The sequence below is a fragment of the Schistocerca gregaria genome, chromosome 7 (genome assembly GCF_023897955.1).
Source record: "Schistocerca gregaria isolate iqSchGreg1 chromosome 7, iqSchGreg1.2, whole genome shotgun sequence".
NCBI lineage: Eukaryota > Metazoa > Arthropoda > Insecta > Orthoptera > Acrididae > Schistocerca > Schistocerca gregaria.
The window spans coordinates 487895969-487917847 of record NC_064926.1 but is presented as its reverse complement, the minus strand read 5'-3'; the positions used below and the strand labels follow the sequence as shown (position 1 = coordinate 487917847).

General features: G+C 39.2%; 1 protein-coding gene across 1 annotated transcript in view; it reads right to left on the bottom strand.

The window, feature by feature from the left end:
* The window catches only part of LOC126282156 (putative oxidoreductase GLYR1 homolog), a 242411-nt gene extending 235868 nt beyond the window's left edge, over positions 1-6543 (bottom strand). The window contains exons 1-2 of the mRNA XM_049981672.1: positions 6208-6543; positions 6075-6111 (exon numbers count right to left, since the gene is read on the bottom strand). Coding sequence (XP_049837629.1) covers positions 6075-6111; positions 6208-6242 — 72 coding nt within the window. The 5' untranslated portion in view covers positions 6243-6543. The remainder of the gene's footprint in view (positions 1-6074; positions 6112-6207) is intronic.
* Positions 6544-21879: the final 15336 nt, after the last annotated feature.

Below are 21879 nucleotides of genomic sequence, written 5' to 3'. Positions count from 1 at the left end.
CATTGTCAGCGTCTCCTCTGGCATGCTCCTTCCAATTAGCCCCCCCCCCCCCCCCCCAGGTGGGGCCACACCAGTCTTACGTGATTGTATACACCTCCTGAACACCCGACAGAGAGACCGCCCAGGCAATTGCTCCTACCTGGGCTTGGCCTGCACCAGGGGGCACGTGCGAACCTACCTGTCAACCCAGGGCTGTTAATGACTCGTTACCCAGTCACCTGTTAAGTGTCAGATGCAAGGGCTGGTCTTCAGGAGGGCACAGGGAGAAGAGCAAGTTCAAACACCGAAGCAGAGGAAGGATAGGAGAGGGAGAATGAAGAAAGAAAAAATGGAACAAAAAACGGTTGAGAGAGTATTCTGATATCAGCTACTGAAAATGCAGAACACATTCCCAAAACATCCCAGACATGATCCCCAAGGGAGGGGGGAAAAGAATAGTAAGAGGACAGACATGCAGCACAGAACGGAAAAAATGACGCAAAGGCGGGAACCCTGTAGTAGCCAAGCACGAACCCACCAAAAAGCAGTGAGCCCCCTGGGGGTCAGGTCTCTTGACTGTGCAACATAGCCTCCATGCTACCACTTACTCTGATCAAGCGCCCTCCCCCATATATGCCATTCAGCCAGAGTAATGGCCACCTGGTTTGACAGTCACTGCATGGCGTCCCAGAACCCCTGACGACTCCCCAAACGAATAGGCACCTATTCATTAGCATGCACAGGGAAGAAACAATGTGACAACAATAGTGCATTCTCTGCATAGTCAGGGGCTGCCATTATGTCAGTGTAGGACAACCCCCACATCGACTGGCTATCATACCGAGTACTGGACAACCCTCCCACGCAATTCTGTAAAAATTTCTTTTTAAAAAAAGTGGGGGCAAACTCAGATGTGGGGACCAAACATGAGTTAACTACAGTAAATGTTGTAAAACAAATGAAGTGGGAAAAGCCCCAGTGTCCTACAAGCAAGCTAGGTTGTTAAAAGGGAATATGTCCTACAGATTAAGTCAGAGAAAAGATATTATTAGCGAGTAAGAGTGCAGCACAGAAAATGAAGTATGGCAATGGCTTGGTGCCCCAAGGCTTCTACCCATACTGACTCCCTCACAAAACTATCTACTTTAACTTCGCTACAATATAGACCAACATCCACTGATTGTGAACACACTGCTATTCATTAAGTTGCTGCCCTCCCCCCCCCCCCCCCCAATTGTTTCATGGTTTTCTGGATTATGCAACATTACGCAGCACATTTTTAATGTAGGGTGGCCTACTTTTCAATTTTAGTAGTTTATAAAAAAAAAGTGTGTAAAAAATGGAGCAAATACTGCCAACCACAAATGACTCAAAAATTGCTGAACCAATTAGAAAACAGGACAACGAAATTCTATAAGGAGTGGATATTGGCAATGATGACCTAGACCTCAAGCTACATCACACATACCTGTTAACATAACCATTAAAGCAGGCTAACTTTCACTGGCTTTGTAACTGGTGCGTGCATGCACACACCTGGTTACCTACAAGCGCATGTACTATTCCCCCATAAGAAAACAGGCCTACTGATGTAGGCAGAAAAGTTACTCACTAATTGGGATCATAAATTAATTGTAACAGTTTAAGTACAATATATGTAGGCCTACATAATAAGCATCAAATCATTCATTAGAGACTTGTCCGTTATCCAATATAGATTTCCTGAATTTACCTTGTAGTTTAAGTTTTACAACAAAAAGTGTATTCAGTAGGGAGTGAATATAGAAATTATTCTACACTACAAATCAATACCACAACCTATATTACACATCCACATTTGTTGGCTTTGAAAACTCTCAAGTAAATTATATACCACCTCAACCTAGATTTTGGAACTATGAGGGGGAGGGGGAATGCCAATATCACGTTTGCTCGGCATACACACTAATGTTATTTATCAGAAATACTCGTACTTCCAAAGTATGGACAGCTCCAGAAGAGAATCTGAAAATATGACAAAACTATATTGTGTGGTATAATTATTATATTCATCGGCACAGAAGAGAGATTGGCATTTTATCTTATGTTGTCAGTGCTCTCCAGGGAAAGGTATACACTTGTATTAGCTAGCCGGAAATACAGAAGCGCCGATACCGCCCGTCTGCTTTGACCCATAACATCCCAAATATGGCGGAAACGACAATAAACCACAATTCCAATATGGTGCATATAAGTCCGTACATACACATTATGAGGACGAAAATACACCAAAAAACAAACACTTTCCACAAAAAGCCTAATGACACTAACAGGACAAGTGCGGGAAATGGGGTATTTTTAGATGGGGCCACACTAAATATAAACAAATTCAGACACCCACCCCCATACAAAAACACACAAAAAAACGACATCACAAAACTCCCCAAATACCAGTAAACACAATATCATCTGGAATCTGACACTTCCCTTGACCTATATAGCTCAACAGCAGCTCCCGAACCCATAAATTAGGATCAAACACTTCCCTTGGCCTATATAGCTCGAAAACATCTCCCGATACTAATATCAACATACACAGCCACACATTGGGATCTAACACTCCCCTTGACCGGCGCACTGTTAATTTTATCCGTCATATCCATTCCTGAACAAAAACAACAACCGATTAATCTTACTAAAATTACCACACGATGTACAGCGAACAACACTAAATTAACCTTCACACAAAATAGTTAATTCATTGAAAAGAATTCCACTACAAACACAGCCGACACTCAAACAATTCTGGATAATGAGCAAAAGCAAACTGAGCCCATTACACCACACAAACTAAAACCCTGAACATACCACCAAAGAGCACAACAAACCACAACATGACGACATCTACAAACACGCCACACTCACAAACCAAACTCCGCGCTGTCATGACGTCACACACAGCAACACCCTTATGTCACGGTTCAAAGCCGACGTGTGGGGGTTGGATGCTTCTGTCGACCCAGCTAGCCTTAAAATACACACGCCATTATATCTAAGTACTTGCAGTCAAAAATAAACAACAGGACACATGAACCTATCAATACCAGATGTCAGCTTCGTTCTGTAACATAATTATCGTGTCGTGTGTGCAAACAAAAAAAGAGAAAATGGACACTTCTTTTGTATCTATTTCATTTTTCACAATGTAGGATGAGGCAACAGACTGATCTGTAGCGAGGAATGTAAGTTGGAACGTGACAGTTTGGTTGTTACTGGGTACAGAACACTTCAGTTAATCCAAAATGACCACTATCTGATGCAGTATCATTGGAGTGAGATTGGTCAACTTCACCTTTCTAGACAATTGTGCATAACACTTGTTTTAAGATGAGATTAATCAAGTCTATTTTATATAATATATGCAAAGAGCTAGCGAACTAGAAATAACTCCTCCATATCTTAGGAAATTCTGAGACAATGGGGCAAAACATTATGTGAGGCAAGATTAATTTGGACGACGACTCACTCTAGACTTTATTTCTATTACGCTGAAGAAACAGGATTTTTAAAAAAGAGAGAAACTTAAGTGTTCCATGTTGCTGTACACCAGTAGTCTTTCAGAATGTATACTTTAACCAAAATCAGCAATACATGGTACTGATAATGGAAATAAAATCTCCTTCATAACTACTGCTAAGATATCAGTATTTTATCTCTTTTTTTCTTTTCATTCTAACCTCTTTCATGGACTCCTTAATTCATCTCATTTTCTTTTCATCCAGGGCATCATGTACTACACAACTGTGGTTCAGTCCCCCTTTCTCCTTCCAGAACATCCCAAAAATTATCAAGTATAAACAACATTTTCTTTACCTTGTCTATATTTGTTTCCTCAATGTACTGCACACTAAGAGATCTTTTGGGATATTTCCTATCCAAAACTACTAAACATGCTTATCTCTGTATGAAAGGGAGGCAGCAAGTTACCAAAAACTGGTCCACAGGTCATTACAAACATTCCACACTACGCATCTTTTCTTGGCACTTTGTACCACATCAGTAAATCAAGTGATTTTCCACTCTCATTGATGATGTCAATCTCATAATAGGCCGACAATACACAAAGGGATTCCACACAGCATACCTTCCATATCATCAAAATATTGTATCTGAACTTCAGGAGACACTTGATAACACAATTTAAAAATATCCTTTGTTCAGAGTTGGTAAATAGTTTGGCAATCTGTCTTCTTCACTCTCAATCCATGGAATTTGTTGTATGATGTGCCATAAGCTACAGTGTGCTTCAGAGACAATTTCCTTAATGAATGTTATATATTTTGTCTTTTAGTGCTGCTTCAGTTTGGGATTCTGAGGAATTCTCTTACACTTGTTACCCCAAAACCTGTTTACATGTTCTTCCTATTCAAATTTTGTAGCTATTAAAGGAAAAAAATAGAATTTATTACTAGCTACATATGTGGCACTACAGTATTAATCAATGTATTCACAGTAGAATTTTTGTTGATTTATGTTTTAATTAGCCTCACCCTATCCTATCTCTGTTCCAATAATAACACACACATACACAACTGAATCATTTTGCCACTACCCCCCCCCCCCCCCGGAGAGAGAGAGAGAGAGAGAGACAGAGAGAGACAGAGAGAGAGAGAGAGAGAGAGAGAGAGAGAGAGACAGAGAGAGAGAGAGAGAGAGAGAGAGAGAGAGAGAGAGGAGCAATAGCTCTACCGAAACCAAATAATCAACAGGGTACCCTTCATCTTGCGCACAAGTTTCTCTATTACACCATAAGCACTCAATGAATAGAAAATCCAATTCTTTCCTGTGTGAATGGTCAGAACTTAAAAGAGCAGCATTACAACAAGAGCCTGCCATTACAATTACCAAGCAAGCTAGGATTGTGTTTGTGTCAATATCTGGCGTTACCTTCAAATATTTATATATTTGTAAACAATGGTGTGCAAGTGCCGATATACAGTTATGAAATCAACTCAGGGACTACTGAACAGCAGCACACCACATAATTCACACTATGATTATAATTATTCACAATTGATGGTGGTAATGTGATACAGTAAATTGTAGTGCACATTACTGCCATGAAGAAATAATACCAGCTACTAAGAGGACACAAAAGGAAGGTCAGCACCTATGCAATTGCATGTTGATGGTAATACAAAACCAAGGAAATTCCATTTCTACAACAAAGCAGTTTATGTTAAGTGCAACTAGAACCTGCCATTAGGAAATGGAATTATCCTGTTATAGAGATTGATCATCTCTGTCATGCATAATTCAAAGTAGAATTACATAAGAATGAAATCATTCCATCAGTCTTTAACTTTAAATTGTTTACTGCACACACTCATTTTACGCAAAGGCCAAAAATGGAATATATTTTATGTATTTGAAGCAAGAACTATCAGCAAACAGCAAAGACACTTCTGACGGATCAAGCATATTTCAATTCACATCATAGCTTACATTTATTGTAAAAATCGGCGCATACTTCTTCCTGCACACAAGAAGACAACCAATGAGTTGACTTTTCCCCAGGTGAAACAATGTATAAACTTGCCATTCTAGTCTACATCTAGGAAAAAACTACCAGTTATACTCCGAGAGGTGAGGGTCAATCGGTTGTATGGAAACAAATCATTTGATGCCATTATTGATGTTCTAGCGGAGGAATCCAAGATCTGTCGTAAGTCGAAAACATCGTACGTGAACGTAAACATAACAAAAACACAAGTCATTATGCGTCTCGCCAATACTTTGTACCTAGGGTAAAATCACTTTACAGCTTGCAGTTTAAAGTATCTGGCACATTCTTCTGATAGCAGCACAATTCCTCGGTTAAAAATCTGAACAAGAAACAACACACAAAGCTTGATCAACACCGAATGTGGCACCCAGTAACTTGCAAGAGGATGCTCCCTGATTAAGAGGCTGATTTATCTTGCGGCGCACCAACAAATGATTTTCCACGGGTTTTCGCTAACTGCAAAATGCCTAAAAAGTTCGCAGGGCACATCAGCCGAAGGCTTACGCCCTAACGGTTTCTCACTAGCGTAAGCGTAAACAAAAACACTCACCCGTCCAGGCCATGGAGAAAACCCCTTCATTTTTGCCCTGGAATAAGATTCCACGTTATAAACACAGCACATATTTCAATTTTAAACACTAAATCATTCCTAAAATCACTATGTTCGAACAATTTTCGCTCACCACACTAAGTCCCCCAGTTTGAACTCCTCCGCCATATTCCTACACGATCTCGACTGCGACTGATAGGAATTCTGGGAGCAGCGTCCTTTTCTTTACTTGTAGTGCAACACCGCCGAGAGATTTGAAGTTTTGGCGCTTCGCGTACTTAGTAGAGAAAAATCTTAAAGATACGAAGTAAGGGATGAAAAACAGTTACAAACTATTTTTCAAGGAGAGTTTGTTCTTCTATTTTGAAAAATTGCAGGTTAATAAAGCTAGCGCCCAAATCCAAACACACCGCGGAAAGGATTCTACGAGAAACTGAGGTCATGTATCGCATAAGTATAGTTTGCTCTTCCTTCTGAACTGCTTTGGAAAGACACAAGGTCGATCAATTGATCGATTCTGAACGGTCGACCGTTTGTATCTCAGAATGTGACTACAATTTATTTATTTATTTATTTATTGGTGCTGAAAGCGTTACGGGTATTGTGTATTTTGAGAGAAGTTTTACAAAAAAGTGAAGAGTTGCACATTATTTCACGCTGAGAGTTACCCTGATCTGTGTACAGTATGTATGAAATTCCTTAATCACCGAGTCCAGTAAAATATTATTGATCAGATAGCAGGATGTTATCGACAACTTCTGTTATGTTGATTTGTCTAGTCTGGTACACTGGACAGAAACATTCTTCTTTTTCATTTTAGGAATTAGGCTTTTAAACGTCGATTCACACTTAACGTAAAAAGGAACAAAAGGGAACACGACATTCACCATAGCAGTAGATCGAACATCCACACAACGTCACTTCACTTAGAGCAGTGTACAGTGATCTCTATATGAAGATCACTGCCAGTATACCATCGGGGATACAAAATGTCGGAACAGAGTAACCGAAATAAAAATTTAGTAATGATAGTAAAGTCTATTAATGACCAAAGTAAAATTCAAAATGCATGTTGTATTACTTTTACATACTGCTGTGAAATAACATCCAATGTGAATAGACCTTTAGCCTTTTCCCTGTTCACAAGTTCTTTTCATGACTGCTTAGGATTTCCCATATCCATCCCCCCATATCGTTTCTAATCGAAAGATCGAGTGATACTGGACATAACAAAGCATCATGAACCGGAACCGAATAGAATATGCCATCTACCATGCAAAACATTAGAATTTTGAGGAAACGTTTATTAAAAAAGTAACCAAGAATACTGGTAGACTTTATTAACGGTCAAAACACAATTCACAGCGGAAGATCTTTTGTGTAGAAATTCAGTAAGTAAAAATAACTAAGACCTCCTGGTACCTTCGGAATATATTATAAAACAGAACAATTAATGAAATTAAATACAAAATAGAGACAAATCAAGAAGGACAAAAGTTTAAAGTATCTCTTTGAAATATCAGAACCAATGGGGTTTGAAAAGGAAGCACAGAGAGTTTGATTACGGAAACTCAACAAATCATGTGGGAGAATCCGTGAATTCTACATGAATAGGTACATTTCCACACATTCAAATGTACATCTACATCCACATATATACTCTGCAAACTACTGAAGTGCATTGCACAGGCTAAATCTCACTGTATCATGTATAAGAGTTTTCACCCTTTCAGTTCACGTGTGGTGTGCCGGAAGAAGGTTTAAATTCCTCTGAAGAGCTGTTATTAATGTAATGTTACCCTCACGATATGTAAGGGCTTGTAGTACGGCAGATTCCTAGAGTCATCAAGCAGAGCTGGTTCTTGACACTTTGATAGTAAACTTTGTTGGTACAGTTTGCATCGATCTTCAAAAGTCTGCCTGCTCAGTTTTTTCATAAGCTCTATGGGAACACTGTAATCAAACCTAGAGCTGTCTATATAGGTAAAATTGTATTTCTCGACAGAAAAGGGCATCTGGAAAACATTTTGAAGCAAGAAAAAAAGAATATTCTGGACCCAGAAAATACTGAGTATAGATACACACTGAAAACCCGAAAAGTAGCAAAGAAATTATGAAAATTGACAGCTGACATTAGAAGACAAAGACATATTCAAACAATCCAACGATGAAGCTAACACACAAAGCAACATTAAAGAATATACCATGGATCCAAGAAGTTACAAAGGACTTAGAGAGAGGTCAGATCCAACAGTAAAGGTAGTAGACAGGAAACTATTCGTTCAAAAGGTGTGCTGACAGATAATACAGTCAGGGAACAAGTTCTTTTAGATAAAGAAAGAGAACAAGAGCTGTATGGGAGGTCAGTATACCAAACCAAAACGCACTGCATGGTCCAATAAGACCTTTAGGAATTTAATAATAATAATAATAATAAACCCGTGGAGGCCCAGGAAAAGAATAGGCCTTCGGTATGTTCTGCCAGTCGTAAAAGGGGACGAAAAGAACAAACGACTAATAGGGCTAACTCCCCTTTTAGTGTGATTAGTTAGCTCAGTGGTTCAGAACAGAACTAATGAAGCTTCGGAGAAACGATGTCATGGTCGGGGACTACGCCTGAACCCTATGCCCGTCCACAACGGTAGCGACACTGCTAGCCACACGGAAAATGATTTAAATCCAAATAGAGGTGTTTTGCAGAATATGCTTCCTGCAACCACTCTAGAAGGAAAACAAAGGCAGAAGATGAGATGGTCAGATGAAATTCTGTTATTACCAAGCAACAGACTTAGGAACCAACACAAATGGATACAGATCACAAGTATACACAAAATTTATTACCACAGACCCAGAATTAAACTTTTTAACAAAACAACGACTAGCTGATCAGGATCCACGTAATAATAAAAAAAAACAGGACACCCCAGTCAGAATTAGAAAACATCAAACAACAAGTACAACAAATACTGGAACAAAATAATGTGCAATCAGAAGAAGAAGAAAATATAGTAATGGACTCGAACATCCCAGAGGAAACAAACAAAGAACACCATGCATCATTTAAACAATTAGGGTAAAACGAAATCTTACAACAGCCACCAGAACAAGCACAAATAGAATATGAAGTGACACACATGTTAGATATAGAAGAAAAATTTCAGCTAACATATATAGAATACAAAGACACAAATACAGACATTAGACCATTCTTGCATAGAGCACCAAATAACCCACAAGTTGAAACAACAATAACAACTATCAACACAATCATACACAACAAAATAAATGAAAATACAACTATGGAAGAGTTACAACTACTGGTTTATATAGGAGCACTCACTACACTAAATATACACACTAGGCAGAGATCAGAACAAACCAACACACAGAAGAAACCCACAAAACCAGCACGGCATTACAGGCTACAGATCAGAATAGAAAAACTGAGAAAAGACATCAGACAGCTAACACAATTTATAAGAAATGAAACATCAGACAAAAATCGAAATAGGTTAGGTAAAATCTCACAACAAGAAACGATAGAGCAATAAGATGAAAAGAAGCAGAAATTACAAGCATTGGCCAAACGACTTAGAAGATACAAAAAAAGTGAAAATAGAAGGAAACAAAACCAAACATTCAACACAAACCAAAATAAATTTTATCAGACAATAGATAACACACACATTAAAATAGGCAACCCACCAAATATAACAGACATGGAACAGTTCTAGAGAAACATATGGTCAAACCAGATACAACATAACAGGCATGCACGGTGGATACAAGCAGAAACAGACACATACAAGATGGTGCCACAAATGCCTGAAGTGATAATTTTGCAACATGAAGTCACTCAAGCAATTAATTCAACACACAATTGGAAAGCCCCTGGAAAAGACAAAATAGCAAATTTCTGGCTAAAGAAGTTCACCTCAACACATTCACATCTAACTAAATTATTTAACAGTTACATTGCAGACCCATACACATTCCCTGATACACTTACACATGGAATAACTTATCTGAAACCTAAAGATCAAGCAGACACAGCAAACCCAGCTAAATATCCCCCCCCCATAACATGCCTACCAACAATATACAAAATATTAACTTCAGTCATTACACAAAAATTAATGACACATACAACACAGAACAAAATTATAAATGAAGAACAAAAAGGCGGTGGCACAGGAGCACGAGGATGTAAAGAGCAACTGATAATAGATGCAGAAGTGACATATCAAGCTAAAACTAAACAAAGGTCGCTACACTATGCATACATTGATTACTGAAAAGCTTTTGATAGAGTACCCCACTCATGGTTACTACAAATATTGGAAATATACAAAGTAGATCCTAAACTGATACAGTTCCTAAACATAGTAATGAAAAATTGGAAAACCACACTTAATACCACACAAATTCAAATAATATCACATCACAGCCAATACAGATTATGCGTGGGATATACCAAGGACACTCATTAAGTCCTGTCTGCTTCTGCCTTACTCTGAACCCACTATCCAACATGCTAAATAATACAAATTATGGCTACAATATTACTGGAACATACCAACACAAAATCACACACTTGGTATACATGGATGATCTAAAATTACTGGCAGCAACAAATAAACAACTCAACCAATTACTAAAGATAGCAGAAGTATTCAACAATGATATAAATATGGTTTTTGGAACAGACAAATGTAAGAAAAATAGCATAGTCAAGGGAAAACACACTAAACAAGAAGATTACAAATTGGATAACCACAGCGACTGCATAGAAACGAGGGAAAAAACAGATGTCTATAAATATCTAGGATACAGACAAAAAATAGGATAGATAATACAAATATTAAAGAAGAACTAAAAGAAAAATATAGATAAAGGCTAACAAAAATACTGAAAACAGATTTGACAGCAAGAAACAAGACAAAAGCTATAAATACCTATGCTATACCAATATTGACCTAGTCATTTGGAGTAGTGAAATGGAGTAACACAGACCTAGAAGCACTCAATACACTTACGCGATCACCATGCCACAAATATTGAATACATCACATACATTCAGCAACAGAAAGATTCACATTAAGCACAAAGGAAGGAGGAAGGGGATTTGTCGACATAAAAAAACCTATATTATGGACAGGAAGACAATTTAAGAAAATTATTTCTAGAACAAGCAGAACCTAGCAAAATACACAAAGCAATCACTCATATAAATACATCGGCTACACCATTGCAATTTCATAACCGATTCTACAACCCTTTAGATCACATAACATCAACAGATACGAAGAAAATAAATTGGAAAAAGAAAACACTACATGGCAAGCACTCGTATCATCCAACACATCCACACATCGATCAAGACGCATCCAACACATGGCCAAGAAAAGGCAATACATACAGTGAGATGGAAGGATTCATGATTGCAATACAGGATCAAACAATAAACACTAGATATTACAGCAAGCATATTATTAAAGATCCCAATACCACAACAGATAAATGGAGACTTTGCAAACAACAAATAGAAACAGTAGATCACATCACAAGCGGATGTACAATACTAGAAAATACAGAATACACCAGAAGACATGACAATGTAGCAAAAATAATACATCAACAACTTGCCGTACAACATAAACTAATAAAACAACACGTTCCCACATACAAGTATGCACCACAAAATGTACTGGAGAATGATGAATACAAATTATACTGGAACAAAACCATTGTAACAGATAAAACTACACCACATAACAAACCTGACATCATACTCACCATGAAAAAGAAGAAAATAACACAACTAATCGAAATATCCGTACCCAATACAACAAATATACAGAAGAAAAAAAGGAGAAAAAATTGAAAAATACATCCAACTGGCTGAAGAGGTCAAGGACATGTGGCATTAGGATAATGTTGACATCATACCAATTATACTATCAACTACAGGAGTCATACCACACAATATCCACCAGTAGATCAACGCAATATAGTTACATCCAAACATATATATACAACAGAAATCTGTTATTATTGATACATGTTCAATTACCAGAAAGTTCCTAAATGCAATGTAACATATACTGTACAGTTAAAAGGAAGTCATGCTTGATCAAGGTCTGCGTCACTTTCCATTTCTAACCAGATATAACGTCTGAGACAGGAAACATAATAATAATAACAGATTAAGAATATAGCAAAGCACAAGATAAACTACTATAAAATGTATGAGTGTAGGCAGGACAGTTTAACATCGAATGTCAGCATATGACATCACATTTGTTCCACCAGCATTAAGATCAAAACTCTCTACCAGAAAATACTTGACATTTACATTCCATTCTGTTCCATTCCGTTGGTGATGTGTGAGAATTTCGCTGTTTGAAAGATACTGTGGAATGTTTTGAATGTTACATTGTGTGATGTGCAGTGAGAAACATTCTTTATTTCTAAACCTTTGTATGTGGTCATATCAGTAATTGAAGTATTTGTTTTATTTCTTCACAGATTGTATACATTTCTAGTAATGGCCTTATTGTTTCATTTCTGGTATGTAACATGTTTTCCTCTTATGAATTTCATATTCGTGTCCTGTATTCGACTTAATGTTTTTTAGTTGGTACCCAGCTTTCCTTGCCATACAAAAGGAGTGGGATGACCGTAAATTTATAGATCTTAATTCTCGTATTTTGCCAAGTTTTTTCTTGAATCGGTCGTGCACAGCAGCTGGAATTTATTCAAATATGAGCACTATTTCTTCAAGATCAAGAGTAGCGTAATTTGATAAGTTAAAAATCCGCGTGATGATGCTTGCTCTTATAGTGTATCTTCTGGAACAACTTTGTTTCATACTTGCTATGTGTCACAGAATGTCGTTACCTATATTTTATCTTTAGATATTTTAACATAATATTCCTTCAGAAAGGTAAATGAAGAGATGTGTACTTCAGTAACTTTTTTCTCATTGATTTATTTAATTAATTTGTAATTTCTTCTTCTACATTTAGAGCTACTGAACCATGTTTACAATTTTTTAGCGATTTTACCAGTTATTTATAGATAGTACATATGTCTATATACAGGATAAAAATGATATTTCCTCATTCTTTGTTTCTATAAAAAACTTTTATTCTCTACAGGTAGTGCTGTAAATGTATTTGCTAGTATTATTGTAAGAAAATAGCCTTTATTTCTAACTGATGATTGGTTCTGGAAACAGCAATGTCTTGCATTGACAAATCACTATTTATGTTACCTACAGACATAGTTACTGCTTTTGACTCTAACTTATGTGTGAAAGTATGGATTTCATATTCATCTGACATAAATATGATCTGGACTGTTTGCTTAATGTATACAATTTCATGGATGTTGTCGATTTGAATTAGGCTGTATGGTGTTAAATCTTCTTTAGTGAAATAATCTTCAAAAGGTTTTTCAGTCTCTTTCTCAGATAATTATTGTTAAATGTGGTTAGCAGATTTGGATTAGGTTCATCTACTTCTTGTTTCCAGTTATCTCTTGTTAACTACACCCATATCTTCAACTGAATCATTAACAGCAACTAATTGGATAATAGGTAAACAGACTTAATTTTTCATTTCCTTAAGCAGAACTACACTCCTGGAAATTGAAATAAGAACACCATGAATTCATTGTCCCAGAAAGGGGAAACTTTATTGACACATTCCTGGGGTCAGATACATCACATGATTACACTGACAGAACCACAGGCACATAGACACAGGCAACAGAGCATGCACAATGTCGGCACTAGTACAGTGTATATCCACCTTTTGCAGCAATGCAGGCTGCTATTCTCCCATGGAGACGATCGTAGAGATGCTGGATGTAGTCCTGTGGAACGGCTTGCCTCAGTTGGACCAGCGTTCGTGCGGGACGTGAAGACCGCGTGAGACGACGCTTCATCCAGTCCCAAACATGCTCAATGGGGGACAGATCCGGAGATCTTGCTGGCCAGGGTAGTTGACTTACACCTTCTAGAGCACGTTGGGTGGCACGGCATACATGCGGACGTGCATTGTCCTGTTGGAACAGCAAGTTCCCTTGCCGGTCTAGGAATGGTAGAACGATGGGTTCGATGACGGTTTGGATGTACCGTGCACTGTTCAGTGTCCCCTCGACGATCACCAGAGGTGTACGACCAGTGTAGGAGATCGCTCCCCACACCATGATGCCGGGTGTTGGCCCTGTGTGCCTCGGTCGTATGCTGTCCTGATTGTGGCGCTCACCTGCACGGCGCCAAACACGCATACGACCATCATTGGCACCAAGGCAGAAGCGACTCTCATCGCTGAAGACGACACGTCTCCATTCGTCCTTCCATTCACGCCTGTCGCGACACCACTGGAGGCGGGCTGCACGATGTTGGGGCGTGAGCGGAAGACGTCCTAACGCTGTGCGGGACCGTAGCCCAGCTTCATGGAGACGGTTGCGAATGGTCCTCGCCGATACCCCAGGAGCAACAGTGTCCCTAATTTGGTGGGAAGTGGCGGTGCGGTCCCCTACGGCACTGCGTAGGATCCTACGGTCTTGGCGTGCATCCGTGCGTCACTGCGGTCCGGTCCCAGGTTGACGGGCACGTGCACCTTCCGCCGACCACTGGCGACAACATCGATGTACTGTGGAGACCTCACGCCCCACGTGTTGAGCAATTCGGCGGTACGTCCACCCGGCCTCCCGCATGCCCACTATACGCCCTCGCTCAAAGTCCGTCAACTGCACATACGGTTCACGTCCACGCTGTCGCGGCATGCTACCAGTGTTAAAGACTGCGATGGAGCTCCGTATGCCACGGCAAACTGGCTGACACTGACGGCGGCGGTGCACAAATGCTGCGCAAATAGCGCCATTCGACGGCCAACACCGCGGTTCCTGGTGTGTCCGCTGTGCCGTGCGTGTGATCATTGCTTGTACAGCCCTCTCGCAGTGTCTGGAGCAAGTATGGTGGGTCTGACACACCGGTGTCAATGTATTCTTTTTTCCATTTCCAGGAGTGTATTTTTGAAATATTCTGCATATGTTAATTCTTTGTAGCTCTCAGTAGTGACTGTATTTATTGTATTTCAAATAAGTTCCATTTATTACATTCAAAATTTCATAGATATCCTTAAACCACCTTAAAACAACGAAACAAAACTGTCAACTTGTATATTTACAAAAACTTTGTATTATCGATTTTTCATAATGCATATAACACAACTGATTCCAGTTATTTAGCTAAAACTACTGGAACATTTTTGCTCCAAATGAGTGTAGTAGAATTTTGAGGACAGGTAATGAGTCATGCTTGGATAGCTCAGTTGATAGAACACTTGCCTGGGAAAGGCAAAGGTCCCAAGTTCGAGTTTCGATCTGGCGCATAGTTTTAATTTGCCAGGAAGTTTCAATACCAACATATGCCAAGTAATAGGATCATGTTGAAAGAAAAAAAATTGCAACTGAAACTGGTCATGTCATGAAATTTTCATTTTTCAGTGGAGAGTGCACTGATGGGAAGATTCCTCAAAGATTAAAATTGTGTGCCCGACCGATACTCATACTTATAACCTCTGTCCTTCTCAGATGAGTGTATCACACTTGCTTGTGAAATGGGAAGGTCCCGAGTAAGAGTCTCGATTGGGCATGCAGTCTTAATCTCCAAGAATTTTTTTATCATGATGTTCCTTAGCTCTGTCGACCTTATCGAACTTCTGCATTATCAGTGCAAGTGTGCTTTGTTCCATCTGTACTGGTGCATCTCTTAGATCATCCAATGATGTGATGTTAACAGAGTAAATTTCTGGTTCTGCACACATGCTCAATGGAGATCTCTCAGGCAGCACTGGCTCGCCTCATCGGTCATCCTAATCAATTTCACTATTAACAATACTGCTTTCAGCACTCTTTACACCCTGTGGCATTTAGCTCACATTTTGTCAAACAACAATGTCAGTATCTTCAATGTAAACAGCTGAATGCTCATCTTGAACATTTTCTATGTTTGATATACTTATTGACTTCGAAGTCGTTATTTTCATACTTTCTACCCAATCAATTTTGTTCTATGTAACAGTCATGGCCATCACCTTGTGTCCTACAAAAGGGATAACATAATTTTCTAACAAAAACGAGATAGACGCTTTCATCCCTTAAAAAAGTCGCTAGAAACACAAATAATCTCCCACAAGTATACACACAAAATCAAAAATTCACAATAATGCACAACACACCACATTAGCTCAACACATAGTAAACAATTAAAAGCTGCAAAGCAAAATCTGTGATCAGACAAAATCAGAACTTTGTTTTTCCTGGAAAGAAGATTATTAATTACACAACATATATATATATATATATATATATATATATATATATATATATATATATATATATACATATGTCTGTTTATTGGAAAATTTCAGCGAGAATTCGAAAGATTCTAGTCAGAGGTAACCAAATAAAAGGGGGGGTGTTAAATCTCTGAAGTTTGTGTCAGCAGATGAAAAGTAGCTGTAACTCACTTACACTCACTCTGTTCAAACACCTATGACAAACTATCACCCTTGCTGTTCCTAAGCGACATTAATTAGGATCACATTTAATAAATATACATGATCCCAGCCTTCAATACCTGTTTGTATGACAATGTATGCAGTGCATAATACGAAGTAGCAGGCATGAAGTCAGAATATGAGGCTACAGACGAAAGCACATGCTTAGAGAAAAAGGCTTACTGCTAACTGATATTCTTGTCTCACTGCCTGAAGAACTGTTAGTAGTAAGTGGTCACAAACCCTCTGAAATGGGACAGAAGCTGGTGTGGCATTGGAATTCCAAAAAAGTTTTATTTATTTTAAATTGTTCTTTTATTAGAACGATTTTGTAATCAATAACCAAACTGAAACATACAAATAATATAAATTATTAAAAAAGCAAAGGGACATGGTATCAGTCAAACTGTCACCACTTGTGACAATTCATCCACATTGTCCTTTAATACAAAAGAATTTACACGTACTAATTTGCCTAGGCACTTACATTTCGGAATAGCATCGCACGGTGTGAGAAATGTTGCAAGGTTCAAGAAACAGTGAAAGGTTGGATGCATAAGAATCCAGCAGACATTTGTTCATCTACACATGAGGAGAAAGTAACATTTTTCGTCACAACTAGTAACGACATGTCTGTAATGAAGCCAGCAGAGAAACTGTGACTTCATTTCATGCACGTGCACAAGTTCACAAAAATATATTAAATTAAACTTTGATCAAACTGGACAAAATTGTCCAAGCACGTCTGTGTTCATCCGACATGGAAAGCTACATACCATTCACTGAACAAACTCGTTCTAGCATTCATTAGCAAGATGGGAATAACTGCACTCTCCTCACATGGATTCACACAAAGAGGGGGCAGTCGCAGCAACAAAAACAACGAGTCTAGATTGCAACAAATATTTATTTACTTTGGTAACCAGTTTCTTTCAAACACGACCATCTTCAGATCACTAACTCTAAAATTTACAAAACTGGCCAAGTATAAGCTAGTCACCTTACAAACTAACATACAGCAACGAAGTTACAAGATAAAATACATATTTACCTCTGGTGACCTGTGGAGCAAGTGCACAGGGCTGCTGTACATATGAAAACGTACCAGTGAGCAACTTTTGACTACTTGTAGATGCTAGTGGTTACAAGAGGAAAGCTCTGCCCACTGTTCCACATGTGGTCTGTAGAGTAAAGCAATGAGTGAAAAAGTACCTAATAGTTAGTGTACAACAGAAGAAAACCCATATTGTATATGCGAATGTAGTGCAAGATTGATTTTCATCAACAAATTCTTGTATGTTAAAATATTTAAATGTGCATTAAAAATTTGAAAAGCCATTTGTAGCAACTACAATTTGATAGAATTATTACGCTATGCACATTTTGATAAGTGTAACATAGGCGATATGAACAGCCAACCAATGATGTATAGAGTAGGACACCAATCGTTGCCATAGGGATGCACACTTAATATTCTTGGTTCCCCAGCGATAATACACTACATGATATCAAGAGTATCCGGACGCCACAAAAAACATACGTTTTTCATATTAGGTGCATTGTGCTGCCACCTGCTGCCTGTTACTACATATCTGCGATCTCAGTTGTCATTAGACATCGTGAGCGAGCAGAATTGGGCGCTCCACGGAGCTACCAGGCTGCGAACGTGGTCAGATGATTGGGTGTCACTAGTGCCATACGTCTATATGCGAGATTTCTACAATTCTAAACAATCCTAGGTCCACTGTTTCCAATGCAATAGTAAAGTGGAAAAGTAAAGGGAGATGTACAGCACAAAAGCGTACAGGCCGACCTCGTCTGTTGACTGACAGGTGGCCGGCCGGAGTGGCTGAGCGGTTCTAGGCACTACAGCTGGAGCCGCGCGACCGCTATGGTCACAGGTTCGAATCTTGCCTCGGGCATGGATGTGTGTGATGTCCTTAGGACAGACCTGCAAGGTTAGTTAGGTTCAGAACTGCTTAAACCTAACTAACCTTGCAGGTCTGTCCTAAGGACATCACACACATCCATGCCCGAGGCAAGATTCGAAGTTCTAGGGGACTGATGACCTCAGAAGTTAAGTCCCATAGTGCTCAGAGCCATTTGAACCATTTTTGAACTGCTGACAGTTGAAGAGGGTCATAGTGTGTAACAGGCAGACATCTATCCATATCATCACAGAGGAATTCCATACTGCATCAGCATCCACTGCAAGTACTATGACAGTTAGGCGGAAGGTGGGGAAACTTGGATTTCATGGTCGAGAGGCTGCTCATAAGTCACAAATTACGCCAGTAAATGCCAAACGACGCCTCGCTTGGTGTAAGAAGCGTAAACACTGGACAATTGAACAGTGGAAAAACATTGTGTGGAGTGAAGAATCACGGTACACAATGCAGCGATCTGATGGTAGGGTGTGGGTATGGCAAATGCCTGGTGAACGTCATCTGCCAGCGTGTGTAGTTCCAACAGAAAAATTCGGAGGCGATGGTGTTATGGTGTGGTCGTGTTTTTCATGGAGGGGGCTTGCACCCCTTGTTTTGCATGGCACTATCACAGCCATGGTGGTTGAGTGGTTCTAGGCGCTACAGTCTGGATCCGCGAGACCGCTGCGGTCGCAGGTTCGAATCCTGCCTCGAGCATGGACGTATGTGATGTCCTTAGGTTAGTTAAGTTTAAGTAGTTCTAAATTCTAGGGGACTGATGACCATAGAAGTTAAGTCCCATAGTGCTCACACCCAATTTGAACTATCGCAGCACAGGCCTACATTGATGTTTTAAGCACCTTCTTGCTTCCCACTTTCGAAGAGCCATTCGGGAATGTGTCTGCATCTTTCAACATGATCAAACACCTGTTCATAATGCATGGCCTGTAGTGGAGTGGTTACAAGCAATAACATTCCTGTAATGGACTGGCCTGCACAGAGTCCTGACCTGATATCTACAGAACACCTTTGGGATGTTTTGGAACGTCGACGTCATGCCAGGCATCACTGACTGACATCTATACCTCTACTCAGTGCAGCACTCCGTGAATGGGCTGCCATTCTCCAAGAATTCTTTCAGCACCTGATTTAACGTATGCCTACGAGAGTGGAAGCTGTCATCAATGCCAAGTGTGGGCCAACACTATATTGAATTCCAGCATTACCAATGGAGGCCGGCACGAACTTGTAAGTCATTTTCATCCAAGTGTGCAGATACTTTTGATCACATAGTGTAATCCTGCAGGTAAGCCAGTAGCATTTAGAGAGTCCTACTTCAATCTCAGAATCATGCACGTTGTAATTTAAAAACTTCTACATGCACTTAAAGACAGTCAACTGGTTACAAATCATGGAAGAAACTGCAAGTATTTAAAAACAATTAAAAAAACGGAATTGCTGTTGGTTATATAGTTAATTAGGTTGCATTTTAATATAGTGATAACTAACACGAAAAGTATATATACTAAGTTTTGAGAAAATTACAGGCTACTGTAAGACCTAAAATCATAGTATTAAACTCCTAGTACTATTAGATACCTATGTAGTGGCATGTGGACATGTTACATGGTGGGAACTTTGTCACACCCCTCCTCACGTAACGTCAACCACCCATTCTCTTAATGCCTCTGCAATGGGAGTCAGAACTGTGACACCCAGCACTGAAACCATGCTTTTTTCGTATGACTGGCTGGGGAGAAGATTTCAGATACGCTGCCGTTCAGAATCGATGTGAAAAGGTCTCAGGAGGTAGGATAAAGGGCACCAATGAAACCACCCTTTCCTTGGGGTGTACATTTACACCTATTTTGCGGCCGCAAACGAGTTTTCAGTGCGATGTGCAACAGAACGTTGTTCTTGACAACATTTGACGCAGCCGACACACCCCAGACAATTGAACCCTTTTCTAAGAACACTGTGTGGCGGCATCGCCATTCATTATGAACTGATCCATTTGGAGTATGGTGCGACGTTCTTAAAGATTCGACAAAATTTGTACATGTTACTAAGCAACAAAGAGTATTTAAGCTTTTACAGCCTTTCTATTTCGCATCCTTCTGTGGGTAGGTAGTGGGGTTGGGGGATGGGTGGGTGATGACCTTCCCATCGTGTGACAAGTCCAGGGTGGTGTTGTGCAGAATTTCTGTGAAATTTGGTGCCAATGTGACATCATTACCCACCCTACACATCACATTAGCTGTGGTCTTTTTTCATAACTATCGACACCTTGCTGTTTGAAATGACGCTGAGCCCGAGGATGATGTCTCAGAATGCCACAGTCTTGCACCATTACAGAGCAATGTTGTAGACACTTTTGAGCAAAATTTTAAACTCTTCCATCTCAATGGGAGAAAGTGATGGGGTTTCAAAAAGTGACCCTGTAATTCTTCTGCACAGTTTATATTTGAAAAAATCAAAACTAAAAACGTAAAAAACCATTTAAAGGTAGAAACACGCTTCTTTAAATTTATCAGAATGTAAATCTGCACCTAGCACTTCATGGTAAAATGAACTAAATTCGTAAACTCTTCTCAAAATATGTTCAATAAATTTCAATTATCTCTAAGTAATGGTTTTGGAATTATCGAATATGTTTGCATAAACTATAAAGAAGCTATACTTTTACATCTTCCCTCAGTGCAGTATTCATAAATTGCATCCTTGGTTTTGAGAATGAAATCATAAAATAAAACATCTGAAATATCTCCACATTTATCCCAATATACTAAATTTTCATTAGTTTCAATAAGCATACCGAATATAGTGTCCAGTTTTCCTCGTGTTATACCTCTTTATAATCTTATTGGACATCCTCTAAACATTCATGGTGGTGTCTGTTTGTTCTATATCGTGTCTCCCTAACACTTTCGCGCAACAACGCTCTGAGCGTGTTTTTTAGGGAATTGACTAGTTTGAACCTGGGACCTGTTGCTGGTAAGGAGACGCCAGACCACACATGACATGTAGAATTCAGAAGAGTTCAGTGAGACTAGCAATGATATAACCAAATACTAAATGATCTCAGCGTCAGCTTCACTGCCCTCCCTGTAAAAGAATCTTAATACTAACTAAATTTAGTGGAAAGGGTTCAAGGCTTTCCTATTTTTAGTTAGCTGGTAAAATAACGTCGAAAAAGCAGTTAAATTTACCATTGGAGGTTTTATTCTAGTCACAAAACATCGTTTATAAATTGCACTACTGATAAAAGGAAATGTTTTAATACAGGATGGTAAAAACCAACTGCGT